This window comes from Dermacentor andersoni, chromosome 3 (assembly GCF_023375885.2).
Source record: "Dermacentor andersoni chromosome 3, qqDerAnde1_hic_scaffold, whole genome shotgun sequence".
Classification (NCBI taxonomy): Eukaryota; Metazoa; Arthropoda; class Arachnida; order Ixodida; family Ixodidae; genus Dermacentor; species Dermacentor andersoni.
This window is the reverse complement of record NC_092816.1, coordinates 9113319-9127500: the sequence shown is the minus strand read 5'-3', so window position 1 is coordinate 9127500 and position 14182 is coordinate 9113319. Positions and strand designations below refer to the sequence as shown.

The following is a 14182-nucleotide window of genomic DNA, read 5'->3' as shown; positions in this document are numbered from 1 at the left end:
TTTTTATGGAGGTATGGAGCAAGGCGTTAATGTTATACCGCGAAAAATGGACTTTTATAATTGTTCCGCCAGTGTGCGCTTTTCTTGCTTCCGCGTCAGCCTGTTCGTTTCCAGCTATTCCACTATGGCCAGGAATCCACTGCAGCACGATGGTATGCCCGCAATGAGACGCCTAAGCAAGCAGAGGCATGATGTCATAAACCAGAGGAATATATGCGGTTCTGTCATTCATATAATTGCTGATGAGTTGCAGTGCTGGTTTTGAGTCACAGAACACTGTCCACTTCTCGAGACTATGTTGCAGTATGCAGCGAACTGCTTCTCGAACTCCGGTCAACTCAGCTGCTGTAGACGACGTCCTGTGTCCTATCTTGAACCGTTGTGCGATCCCCATTCCTGGCACCGTGTAAGCCGCCGCGGAAGAGGTCTGTGTCACAGAACCATCTGCAAAAACATGTTCGTAATATCCATACATGTAAGCAATGTATGATAGCGCGAAATGCTTGAGCCCAGCAAGTGGCATTTTCGACTTCTTCGTTATTCCCGGGATTGAGAGTCTCACCGTTGGCTTTACCATCGTCCAGAGTGGAACTTCGGGAATGTCATGCAGTTCGAAGTCCGACGGCAATAAGTATTGCTGCGACAACACGGCTTCTGAGTAGGCGGACACAGGCCGTACGCTTGTGACGTTCATGAGTGGATGATTCCTGTGTCTATTCAGTAGCCTTAGATGCACTCGCAATGACTCATGTTGCAGATAAACTCGAGCTGGGCACGCACGTGCCTCTGCAATGGTGCCCTAAGTAGACGCACATCGTGGTAGTCCTAGGCAAATTCTCAGTGCGCGAGCCTGGGTATTTTCAAGTGTGCGTACAGCAGTTGTACTAACCTGAGAAAGTACAGGCGCACTGCAGCGGAAGTAGCCAACAAAAAGTGCCTGGTAGAGCTGCAGAAGAGATCACTTGGATGGCCCCCATAATTTTCCAGACATATGTCGAATGATCCGAGTAGAGCTGTCCAGCTTTTTTCTTTATCCAGAGAGGTGCTTCGACCAAGATAAGTCACGGTCGATGATGACTCCGAGAAACTTGTAGTGGGTTACTGAAGGTATAATCTTCCCATCAATCATAACGGGGTCACAGGCCATTGACTTCTGTGTAAATGCCATGGTTACACTTTTTTCCGGCGAGGGCTGCATCCGCGACTGTTTAGGTATGTCGACGTTTTTGACACCGCGCGCTGCAGCTTCGTTTGCACTTGCAAGCGCGTTAAGTTCGTGGTCCATATACAGATGTCGTATGCGTACGCAGAGACCGAGACTGTGCCAGCGTGTTCTTTGACCAGTCCAATGAGAACGATATTAAATAAGGTTGGGCTCAATACACCTCCTTGAGGCACTCCACGGTAGACGGGGCGGTTCTTTGTTTCACCGTCTGGAGTTGTCATGAATATCGTTCTCTCTTGAAGATAGCTGGCTATCCACTGATGCATACGTCCCCCGGCGCCACATTCTTCTAGGGCATCTAAAATTGCATCATGTAGAACGTTGTCAAAAGCACCCTTAATATCTATAAAGACAGCAGCCGTTAATCGACGACGACGTTTCTGATGTTCAACAGTTGTTACTAGATCAATGACGCTGTCGATTGACGACCTATTGTGCACAACGGTTTTCTTGGGTCCAGGCTGGTGCAAAAGGACCGACAACGTTGTTTGTCGAGCTTGTCTAAGTATCTTTGAATTTTCTTTTGCGCACGGCGTGACGTCCTCAAGTCTGATATCAATTTAGTTCGCCTGTATTTCCTCTCGGCACAATGTCGGACTGCCCGCGGCTCCTCATATATAACGTCAATGGATGTTCTTCAATTTGACGTTGGGATGATGCGTGTTGTTGCGTGCATTGCTGCTGTAATGCGCTCTTCAATCTCTTCTGGTGAAATTATACAGTTGCAGGATTCTTCTAGCTTGTTCTGAAAAGCATCCCAGTTAGTGCGTCGTGTATGAGAACTTGGAAGTCTGATAAACCATCTCAGTTGTACATAAGTAGGTAGGTGATCACTGCCATACGCTTCAGCATCTGTGCACCAGGCAGCAGAAGACGAAAGGCATTGTGAAGCGATAGCTAAACGAGACAGCTGCTGTACGTTGTGCCACGAAGAAATGTTGGTGAGCCGTGTGTTCATGATGTCAAGATCATTGCTGCTTGTGAAGTTAAGAACTTGTCTTCCTCGAAGATTTGTGATCCTACTACCCCAAAGATGGTGGTGCGCGTTGAAATCGCCTACAATAATGTGAGGTCCTTGGCAAGAGTCAAGAACAAGTTTCAGGTGTCCAGAGTCAAATCTTCCCCTGGCAGAAATATAGACACCGATGATCCAGATTATCTGGCGCTTTAGTTTCAGTGTTATAGAGACGTACTCGTTGCTGTTATGCACTGGAACTTGGTTTAGCAAATACGTGAGGTCACATCGCACACATAGCAAAACTTTGCTAGTATTTCCACTTGTCCCAGACACGAATTGTTCGTATCCAGAGAGTCTAAATGGCGATGTCATATTCGGCTCGCATATTGCGATAACTGGAAACCGATGCTTGAGCACTCTCTGTTTAAGATCTCCCAGGCGATCCCGTAGATCTCGTGCGTTCCACTGGAATATTACGGAACCGCTTATCCTTTCCTGTAGTGACAACCTTGAAGTTGACGTCATGGCGTTTGCTAGCTTTTATACAGCAGCAAGCACTGGTTCTAGTGCGTCAAGAATTTGCACCGCAGCCTTGACAACGGGCGTCTTGACTCCGATGAGCAGCATTCGCAAGGAACGAATCAACGGTGCAAGCATTGCCTTGATTTGCCCATCCGACGATGAAGGTTCATGTTCACGCTGGCGTTCCGGCTGCACTTCTGTACTCCGAGATCGCAGGGAAGGCCATATGGTAGTGTCCTTGGTGTTCAGAAGAGTAGACGTGGTTAAAGGTGGCTCTGACGTTTGAGGACTAGCAGGAGCGCGCGACGACTTTTTCTGGAGTACAGGTTGTCCTGTTGTCGATGCTGATCTCCTTGGATGAATGGATGGATGTTATGAGCGTCCCCTTTGGAACGGGGTGGTGGGTTGCGCCACCAAGTCCTTGCTACTATACTGCCTAATATCCTGCCTAGGTTAAACAATGAAAAAGGAAAAAAAAAACACTATGAACTACCACGCCCAAATTTTCTGATCCCCTATTGCGAACTGTGCTTTTGTACGTCTCCGTCTTTTGTCGTTTCCTTACTTTTCTTCCACCAATTTTCCAATCGCCTCTTACTAATGTCTATTGCAGACATGTTTGCTTTACCAGTGCTCCCTCTGAACCCAAGGGCTTCAAGGAGGTCAGTGGTGCCTAAATCGACCGCACATTCTGCGATTACGTGAGCGCCTCTGGCGGCGGTGGACCTTGGTAGCCGCTTCGCTGTGTGTAGATCGATCTCGTACCATTTTCCTTAGCACGGACATTTCGGTCTTTAATTTTGGACAGTCCTTCGACGTTGCCTCATGTGGCCCATCGCAGTTAGGGCACTTCAAGTCAGAGCCAGCACACGTCAACTCATCGTGATCACCACCACAGCGCGGACATGTCATCTTGTTCACGCACACAGCATTTACGGCACTGCAAGGACCTAGGGGTGTATGGGCGCACAGGATGTCGCACATAACCCACTTTTACATGTGTTGGTAAGATCTCTTCCTGAAAAATGAGTTTTATGCACCTCGACCGCCCAAAACGGTGTATGTCTGTGATTTGGACAGTTGAGGAGATTAGCGTTGGGAGATCACTATTATCAATATCTCTATCGACATCGTAGATAACACCGGCGGTGGTGCTGCCTCCATGTACAATGAATGAGCGGACAAGTATATTTCCTAGCTCAGTTACAGCTTTCAAAGTGTTGAGGATGGTTCGTGTAGTCACATCAACAGTAAGTATGCTTCTTATGGGATTTATTCGGACCTCTCTGATTTGCCCTGCGGCCAGCCTCTCGAGATAGGCAGTGAGAGTTTGCCTATTGAGGGAATTGAGGATACCTGTAGCAGCGACGGGGATGTAGGTAATTGGGTGCGCTTGCTGTGTGGGCGGCTTATTTTAGTTAAGCTCACTCACGCTTGATGTCCTACGAAGTTTTCTCTTCAAGCGACGATTTGTGACCTTGGTATATCCGCCGTCAGAATCCATGTCGTCGACGTCTGAGCAGCTCAATGACCTTGGCAGAGTCGTGTTGAGGTGGTCGGGCTCTAAAGAAAGGCACAAAGCTGGAACGCAGGATCTGCTCCAGCTTTTTCAGCGGTTCTTGTTTATAAACTTTCTGACTGCACAAAACGCCTTGGCTCGTCGACAGTAAACAAAACTCGGGGTTGCGGTCGCAGCCTTCTCCGTTCCTTCTCTTTTTGCATAGTTCTTTAGAAGAATCACTACGCAGTTAAGGTCACTTTCGTTGCAGCACACACACACATGTCCAGATCATAGCCAGTAAGAATGGATAAAATATATGATTACTTATGATAAGCATGAGACCTTATATGATGGTTTTCCGTCCGAGATTCACAGACATAGTGTTGGGAGATTACAGTAAGGTTATTATCTGATTACCACTTCGGGAAAAAGTGGTAAAGCAGCGATACAACCATCTGCGGGATATGCGCCACCTGGTGTATAAACATTAATCACATTCATGAGGCTCATAATGGTAATATTGTAGTTGATGCTTCATCACCGCTTAACCATTGCATGAATCTTTGTTAGCCACGAGGGCAAATATATGAACTTGTCGGTAGGTCGCCTTCAAATTTTTTGTAGCGTAGGCACAACGATGCAGACATAACTTGGTTTTGTCTAATGCGCCTTCTATGTCCGTGTCAGCGTGCCGGCGCTGCAAAAATCAGATTTCCTAGACATGTTTATTGCGCGAGCCGCAAGAAGCAATCATGGACCAGCCGACCATGAACACCGAAAGGAAGATAACGTTTTCGCTTAAAGCTGTGCAGCGTGGCAATGATATGCTGTTTAAACTGTCTTTTTCGTTATTCTGACAGGAATTTGGGACAACGAACACTTGATGGACGTCGTGAACCTGACGTGTCATCGTTCCCACAACAAGGCCGTCGTTGCAGCTGGCGACCGCGCGGGCTTCCTGAGAGTATTCAGGTTTCCATGTACCGACACCAAGGTAACGCAACGATGACCACGCACCGCACACGCACGCACGGAGTCCGCTTGAAAGATATTGCGTTTTCTTCACTAAATATATTTCAGCACTTGCGGCCTCACCTGGACTTTTTATGAGATAGCTCTGCATGATCAGGATATTGAGTTATCTGAAGTTGTCAGAATTGAATTACAAATTCTTAAGGGTATTTTTTGGCTCTTTTCGTGAGCATTGAAACGTTTCATTACGTTTAGGGCGCTAGTGTAGGAACGAAAACATTGTCGTGACTGTGATTACGTTTTTTTTTTCCTTGCAAATAAACGACGAAAAAAAAGAACTGAATTCCCGATGGTCACTCGAAGTCATTCAAGTACAATGAATAAATGCACAGACGCAGCTTCGGAATGGGTTTCGAATAGCACAACTCTGTCCTCCCTCAGTGTCTCACTCACTGCACGGTGCATTAGGCGCATGCGCACAAGTTGAGGCTATCATGGCCCCGTGAAGAACGCGCCAGTTTTCTTGTTAAAAAGTGATTCGCAATCAAGCTTAGAAAAAGAAGAGAACAGAGCTGAATCTTAATCCGCGTGACAATTCTTGATTACTTCGGGCACAGTGTTCCGAACAATGTCAGGAACACTAGTGCACGCATTGCTTGACCCTTTTTCGAACATAGCGGGAGGCCGACCTGGAGGTGACGTCGCTACCGTTGACCCAGCGAACGCTACAAATAAAACCGCTAACAACAGGCGATGTTGCAGCCGAAGTCACTAAGGTGTCGGCAGCATAAACATCACTGTTTACGATCGCCTTTATGCTGCATGGAATTTCTGCGAAATGGGAGCCTCGGCAGTGCCTGACGGCACAGATCTTTACAGACATTCTCGATTAAATAGACCGGCAAGCTTTGCCACGTCAGCTCAGACTGATTTGCCAATGAGTGCCATGCTCGATAAACAACGTCTAGGTTTATACAAGCTACACATTTCTCCACACTCGGATTCTTCCGTTGCAAGGTTTTTCTCTCATCTGTGGCCGACTTGATCAATTTCCTGTTGCCGGCTTCCTGCCTCGGCTTGTCTGTTTGCGCACGCACCCAGCGGCACGTGCTCGTTCTGGGGCCGAGCCTTCTTCGCGTGTGCCCAGTTGTCGCGGCAGCACTACAGTGGCAGGAAGAGGGAAAAGGAATCTGTGCTCTAATAATGTAATAATTTCATTTCAATTTTGTTCCTTTTCGGCGCTTCGCTCTGTTCACGTTTTCACGAGAATAGCCCCGTGTACTGAGTGGCACTTGTACACCGCAGGGAGAGTTGCCGAAACAGCCCAGGCATTGGTTGTACGCCGCTTACCAACGTACCCAAACGGCCACTGTGCGCTAAATGGAAACTGAGAAACTGCAGTTTTCTGCCCATTTAAAGGGACTGTACGACACGCTCACAAAGCTTTCCTGCAGGAAAGACCAAAATTGGGAACGCTTTCTATGTTTGAATAAAATGGGGGCCATTTTACGAGTGACGTATACCGAAAGTTCGAAGTGTGTAGGTTATTTAAAGCTTCTGAAGCTAATTACCTGTTCAAGAGCTTCAGACCTTTGCAAGCGTATTACGAACCTCATTCAAAAATTGCCCAATGCTCCGAAATATCTCGATGTACCACAGAGTTGCCATTTTAAGCTAATAAAGAAAACTTTATGAGTCATCGGTGGGCAAAGGATTAAGAACTCAAATAATCACGGATATTACGAAAAATTTAGGAACCCAGTACTTCAAAGTGACATATGGCCGTTAGCCGCAATGTTTATCGGAGCCCTAAATGAACTGCACATGATACCGAGTTCACTTTGTGTGAAAAGGATGGTGCTGTATGGCGAACATGTAACGTTTCTGGCTTAATTAAGAGCTTTGAAACTTCTTACTGAGCCTTAGTTTTCCCCCCATTTTCATGCGTAACGCGATATTCATATTAAGCTTCTCAGACATCGTCGGTGAACTAAATGTGGGATGTTGTTTATATTTGGTTAAGATAACGGGCAGGATATGAGTACTGCATAGGGGGAGTTCAAAACGTGTGGGCGAAATACGGTCTTAGCAATAAGGCGCACCGAAGCGAGATGTTTGCTTTAAGAATGGCGCAATGTATATTTCACTGTGCTAGGCGAACTACAAATGCCAGCAAGATGAAATTTAGCGAAACTTGGGGGAATACTATGGAGGATTTTCATGCGGAGCCAAATGTCTGTGGACCAGGTAAAACCTTAGCAAAATATTCTTTAGCAAGTGATCGAAAGCGTTATAGTTATACTGCTGCTATAGGCTGTGTTTTCCAGTGTTCCGAGAGAATTGTACGTCACACCGAGCTCACTTTTGATGAAATTAAAATGGCTGCACGTTTTGCATGATGTGTGGCAGAACGCTAGCATTTTTGTCTAGATTAGGAGCTTTATGAATAATTACTGAACCCTCATTGAACCCTATACGCGGTTTGCATGGAGTTTCCCTGGCATCCTCGATGCGAGCTACACGAAGCATCTTGCTTACGTTTGGTTAATGCAAGGGACCATGCTTGCTAGTTATATGCGAGTAAAGTTCAAAGTGTAGGGGGTAATTACGGCATATGCAATGAATTAAATATGCGATCCCTCTGGAGTGTTCTATGTGTGTTTTGCGAAGAGCGCATAATTTAGCCCGCTGCCCTGGGAGAACTATAATTGTTACCGAGCTAAAATTTAATGAGAATGGGGAGAACGTTATGATAAAAATGCCCGCTTAGTTACATGTCCGTGGTTCGATTACAGCCTTCGTAAAAATTTCCTCCTCAAGAGCTGGAAAGCGTTATGTGGGGGCGACGTTGTAATGTGAGTGGTATGATTACAGGTAGCTGTAGTTCTTAATGCAGCTGCCCCAGAAAAACAGCTTCACTGTAAGCTGAGGTGCGATTCTGCCAGGTGGCGCAAGTTGAGCTACCCCGACCCCTCTCCTATCCTCTCTGTTTCCGTCCCAATTACAGGTAAAATGGAAGCAAATAAGAGAAAAAAAGTAAAGATTGCTGACATGGCAGGCGCTGCTGGATGACCTGGTCCTAACCAGGCATCCGCGGGCCGATCGCTGGAATGGCTCCCCGTTAAATTTGATTTCACTGACCCCTTTCGGTTAAAACCTAATTTCCCATCCCCTCAAGAAACTTGGCGTACTTTTCTTGTTTCTTGTTCTCCTTCTTTTTGGTTTAAACAGAAAACAATGAATAGCAGTTAGAAAAAACCTAAAAGCACAGCTCAAAATTGCTGCGCGATAGGACTTCCATATTTTGTATGCGACGACGCCACGTCAGCGTATTTTTTTTTTTATTGAGCGTCATGTCGATTCCGCGGTTCTGGCTGGCTGAAGCTGTGCCTATAGTGCGTGCGCCATTGGACACGTGACGCGGCGCAGCCAATGGGCCACGTGTGTGAAATGAGTGGCAGCACTTTCTCACAGGCGTGCTGCCGTGCAGGCAGTGAGTGCCACTTGCGTTGTCCTCGCAGGCGGGCTTCACGGAGCAGAAGGTCAGCTCGTCCCCCGTGACGTGCGTGCGGTTCCTGCAGAGCGACAAGTACCTGGTCACCCTGCTGGCCCAGGCAGGCTACTTCGTGGTCTGGAAGATGGTTTCCAACCAGCGGGTCCGCTCCGAGTCTGATCGCGTCACGTGAACTATTCGAGCCCCTGCAGCCTGTGCTTCGACGACGTCAGGATCTGGTCGAGTGCCACTTGCAGAAAGGGGCGCGGGCAGCAGCGAGCCCTTCACGATAGGAAACCTCGTGTGCTGTGAGACTGCGCTCAAAACCTGTGCGCAAATTCCCAGAGAATGCCCGTTGCCGAGCAGATTGGGTACCGGTGTCATTTACAGCGAAAATACCTTCAGTGCTACGTCAAGGATAAACAGAAATGAAGGAGTGACACACGCCTTGCGACTTCTCAGGCTTGTAGCGCTGCGAAGTGTCAGCGATTGCAGCCATTTGTACTTCCTAAGGAACGGGGCGTAACGTACGATATTGGGTCCCATTGGTGTACGTGCTACAGCAGTGAACGTCTTCATTGTCACCAATTAATGAGTGCTTCCTGTGGCTGTACCTTGTGTAAATTTCTTAATATCTTGATGCGTAGCAGAAAGAAAATATGAGTAATTTTTGTGCGTGCAAGGGCCGCAATTTGCTCATGTTTCAATTAAACCAAGTAGTGCTTCCCAAATATCGTTGACAAATTGGCGAAGTCTGTACTATGGACATTTTTCGTAAAATGATTCTGAAATCGCAATAAAACGAGCGCACTTACATACATTTAGCGGCCTTAGTAAAGATCAAAGGCCACGTTTTCATTTCATAAATGAGCACTTAGTCTACTGTTGAGCAGTTGCTCTAACATCAGAACAGAGGTTTACTCTTACGGAATGAAAAAAAAAGTTCTGGTTGAACGATAATTCGTAAGCTGGGCGCTCAGCTCACGCGCACGTGGGCGTATGCAGTAATGGCTTTGTCTGCAGCCGGGCTGCAGCCAAGTGTAGACTCTGTCGATGCCGTGAAATGTGCTGTGCAATATTTCGAGCTATCGCTAACGTGAGACGGCTTATCATGCGACATGAAGCGGAAATTCTGACATATACAGTCCGAGTTTCTGGGGAACTCAATTTACTACAATTCGAAAATCGGAGCATTGACAATTTTAAGAGAGAGAGACAGAGAGAGAGAGAGATGAGGATATATGAAAGGCAGGGAGGTTAACCAGGACCGAGCGCGGTTGGCTAGCCTGAACTAATGAAAGGGGAGGAAAAAATCATGATAAAGAAATAAAGCCTACCTAGTGTTGATGTCACCAACGTAGTGGCAGTTCTCTGTCCTGTATCATAGACAGTCGCTCAGCCCGGCAGTCTTCAGAAATCGCAGCAGCGCTTTTGTGGCCTTTTGCAGCTGTGATCTGCGAGATCATCATCTCAAGACCTTGTCCAATTAGAGATATTATAAGCCCAGCCGTTAGGTGAACGAAGTAGATTCGCAATTGTAGAGAGACTGCATCGCCACGTGCGTTAACGCTGGCAGCCTAAGCTTTGCTGAAGTATCAGCCCGGGGCCGGTACGCGCAATGATGAAGTTTTCTCTGAATCGGAGTTACTCAAATCCATTCACTTTCGTATATATAAATTTAAGACACAAGCCATACTTTTTCTTAGAAGAACAGACGGTTTGTTTTAATGTCGCCACATAATCATGATCGCTACTGCGTTTGGCGCAATACTGTTACGAAGCACTGATTTTTATAGCTTGTGGTTCACAGCTCTACACCGCATTATCATTATCGCATCTTGCCGGCACAATTTGGGGCAGAAAAAAACAGCTTGATGTCTACAAGTACTGTTCTGAAAGTATGGGGACATCAATTCTTCAGATTTAATTAGAAAGCTTTCTGTGGATTTTGCTCGAGTTTTCATTACTTCCTTCAACAGACGAGCAACCGCCAAGTAGATTATGTTTCGTACAGAGTCTCGTTTATTTATTATTTGTTTAGAATACTGTCTTTTGTTCGGGTAGCTTCAGGTTAGGTCACGGAGTAAGACATATAGGAGGTGAAACTCCCGTCAGCGCGAGCGGGCGCGGGCGATCAGATAAAAGCAGGAGACACACGGTACGATTCGGCGTCCGATCCGACGTGCGGCGCCGCATGCTCCGGCATGCGGCATACGACGATTCGGGGCACACGGTGCGTGCATCCGAAAGATTGAGCGGCGCGTAAGCTCCACCCAGATCCAGCCCCCCCAGCTTGACTTCATAGCCACGTCGAGAAACGCAATATAAACAACTCTGCACAACATTGCTTCGCTTTACGCGAACACTGGCAATAAAATTATGCCCCTGCGAGTGGCGGAACACTTCTCGACGGCGCGTTATCCACTGACGACTCCGCTAACAGCCAGCGATAGGGCCGCTAGGCCTAGCTAGGCAGACGCCGCGGTCGACGGCGCTTACGATCCAACCCGAGCTCGTCGAAGAGCGCTTATGTTTGCCAAAACAATTAACACTGTACACTTAGGTAGCCAGTAATTAAATCAATTGGTTTACTCGACACAGTCGTTGCGAAGGGCAAACGTGCAAGCGAAGCGAGCAGCCTCGCTCAGACGGCCGGTGTGTGATGTCTGCCCACGAAATGCCCTCGCGTCGCGGCTCCCGATCTCGCCAGTAGCCTAGTGCTAGTGCACTAGGCGCTGCTTTGCATAACAGGCACACGTTCGAGATAATTTTACTGAACTGGTAACTATTTCGTGTCGGAAGCAAACTGCAGCAGGCAAGGAAAAGAAAACAAAAACAGAAAAACACTGCGAGAAACCGGCCATCCAGCGCCGCCTCCGTGGAGGGAACGTCAGAGAACGTCACATGCCAGCCGCGCTGTCATTGGCTGCGGCCAGACGACGGTGCGGTTGTCGGACGCGTCGGACGATGAAAATCTGCCCGGCTTGTCGCACGCCGGACGTCCGATCCGGCGCTTCGGCACGGCAAAACACCTCGATTCCGGCTGCCGTTCCGGCGCGTCGGACGCCGGATCGGACGCCGAATCGGACCGTGTGTCTCCCGCTAAAGTCACAATTGTTGCATGCGCCGACGCTACCGTATACAGTGGCGGCACCATGCGGCGCGTCGTAGAAGCCGCAGCGAAAAAAAAAAAAAAGCAGCGCCCGGCAGGCGGCTCGGCGGCTCCGGCAGCTCCGGCCACTCCGTGGTAGAAGTCAGGCGCGCGCGGCCGAACGGGAGCAACACGCTCAACCGGTTGCCCTGGCAACCGAAACGGCGGTAATTTCTTCCCATGCCGCCAGGTGCCGCCAGCATGAAAACATATCCGCGGGCTTGTGACCTTTACTGGTCGCCGCAAACAGCGGAGTTTCCACTCCTAAATATTTCTTGCTCCGTGGGTTAGGTTACGGCTCTTCAGCAATATTGGCGTTTTACGGAGTGAAGTTGAAGTTGTTCCTCATGCATGAGGATGTGCATGTAAAACTCCTCTCGAACCTGACAAGTCGCTTGCGCGTAGTGCACGTGCTCGGTGGCGGATGTGAGCTCTGAGCTTGCAAGCGCGTTCTTCTGCTGATAAGAGTAACGCGGCAGTAGCACTCACCCCTTCTGAGCAGCGAAGAGCTTCCCACTTCATTTACTCCGTCCCATGAGGACAAAAAGGCTCCAGGAAGTATCATTAGATAGTGGATTGAGGACGTGTGATCAAGTTTCTATGATTGTTTGTACCTAAAAGTCGACAGAATTTCGGAGCTCTCCTTCTCGAATACTAGCGCAGCTCGTAAAATTAATACTCCCTAAAAACTGAGCCCTCAGGTTTTCTTTAGATGCGTAGGAGGGCATCGAAATTTATGTGGCTTATTTGCATTTTTATAACTATGTAGAGTAATCTAAGGTGCGCATTCGTACGATATAACAAACCTGATGCGCGCTGCATTCCATTGTAAATGCGCGATCCGCAAAATCTAAATAAGGTAACTGCAATGGATGCGACTCCTAATTGAAGCCAGCGGCATCGTATATGCTGGATTTTAAAAACATTTTTTACACTAAGCTCACGTAACTCCATTTCATGCAGTACGGTAGATTCAGATGGAACCTCTCACAGAGAATTTCACTGCCTTTAGTAGCGAGCATGGCTACTGGATGTCTATTGCATATTTTTTTTCAAAAGCTATGTTGGCAGATCCTATAACGGGTGTCTAGAGGGTGTCTTTTCGATTGCCAAATGACGGCCTGTATGTCCAACCAAACATGTTTTGCACCAAGTTGGCCAGATCAGCAGAGCCACTTATGAGAAAACTTCTGAAGTGTCCGTAGGCTGATTACCCTATATTTAAAAAAAGAACGTATATTCCGGAACTGCGATCATCGACTCGTGGCGGCTACATGTCGAAGACCGTTATAAGGCGAGCGGTGGCACAAACATTCTTATTTAAATTTAAACACTGTCAGCTTGGCCTAAGATGCTCTCGCATATCCTACACCAGAAAATTCAGGGCATAGTCCATGATAAAGGAGGAGTTTCACTCCTGCTGTAGCGCTAAGTGGAGCTGTCAAATGTGTAAACCAAATCTAAAGAAATAACAATTAATCAAAACAGGGACAGTGAACGCAGAGATGGCGTCAGGGCGTGGTATATGGAAGGTGCATAGAAAACAAGGCACGCGTTCTGCTTCAAGTTTAAGTGGGTAATTAACACTCGAAGCATTTTTTGTATATAATGAATGAACTCACGAAGTATGTAGAGCGCGCGATCTGACGATCAGAACATAATTCTTGAGACAAAGCAGCGACGGGCTCTAGTGTAGTGATACCAATGTAGGTGCACAATAGGTCACCCGTGACAAGAAACTCCGCAGAGCTTCTGGATGCGCAGGAGACGCAGTTCGTGCTACGTCTTCGCAAAGCCGAGAGGGCCGCTGTGAAACCGGCTGGGGAAACTCCTAGCTGCGGTCAAAATTTAGGACGCGGTAGCCAGCGCAGAGTGGATCTTTATTCCTTCTGGTGGCGGCAGCCCTGCTGCTACTTCGCGATTTTAAAAGCTCCACAGAAAAATGCGTGGTTCCTCGAGCCGTTCAACTGCCTAGCAAACACGAAGGTTTCGACAAGAGGACTTGGACTGTTGCATGTTCCGAAGCTTTGGTAGACCATGTGGACAATCATGAATGGATGCAGACGACAAAATTGTGCGTGCCAGATATTGCACGCGTCTGTGGAACTGAGTGATGAGTTGCGAACACTTGACCGCGCATACCGTCGTGTAAGGCGGTCACGTCTGCAGCCGCGAGAAGATCTATGAAAATTAATGAAGACGAAGTGGTCTGCGGCTTGTAGCAAACATTTATCATCATCGCTCATAGCCAAGCTCCCTTAGAGAAAACGCATAATATCATTGCATCATCACTGCGGCTGTTTATGTTCAACCAGCGAGTAATAATAGTCGATGTTCTTAGTATGCCGACACCGAGGTGT

The 14182-nt window shown here is 47.6% G+C and overlaps 1 protein-coding gene across 1 annotated transcript in view; it reads left to right on the top strand.

Annotated features, from left to right (window-relative positions):
- Nucleotides 1-9284, top strand: part of LOC126520778 (echinoderm microtubule-associated protein-like CG42247) — a 265801-nt gene extending 256517 nt beyond the window's left edge. Inside the window, exons 20-21 of the mRNA XM_055061096.1 lie at nucleotides 5067-5200; nucleotides 8700-9284. Of these exons, the coding sequence (XP_054917071.1) occupies nucleotides 5067-5200; nucleotides 8700-8864 (299 nt within the window). The 3' untranslated portion in view covers nucleotides 8865-9284. The remainder of the gene's footprint in view (nucleotides 1-5066; nucleotides 5201-8699) is intronic.
- Nucleotides 9285-14182: the final 4898 nt, after the last annotated feature.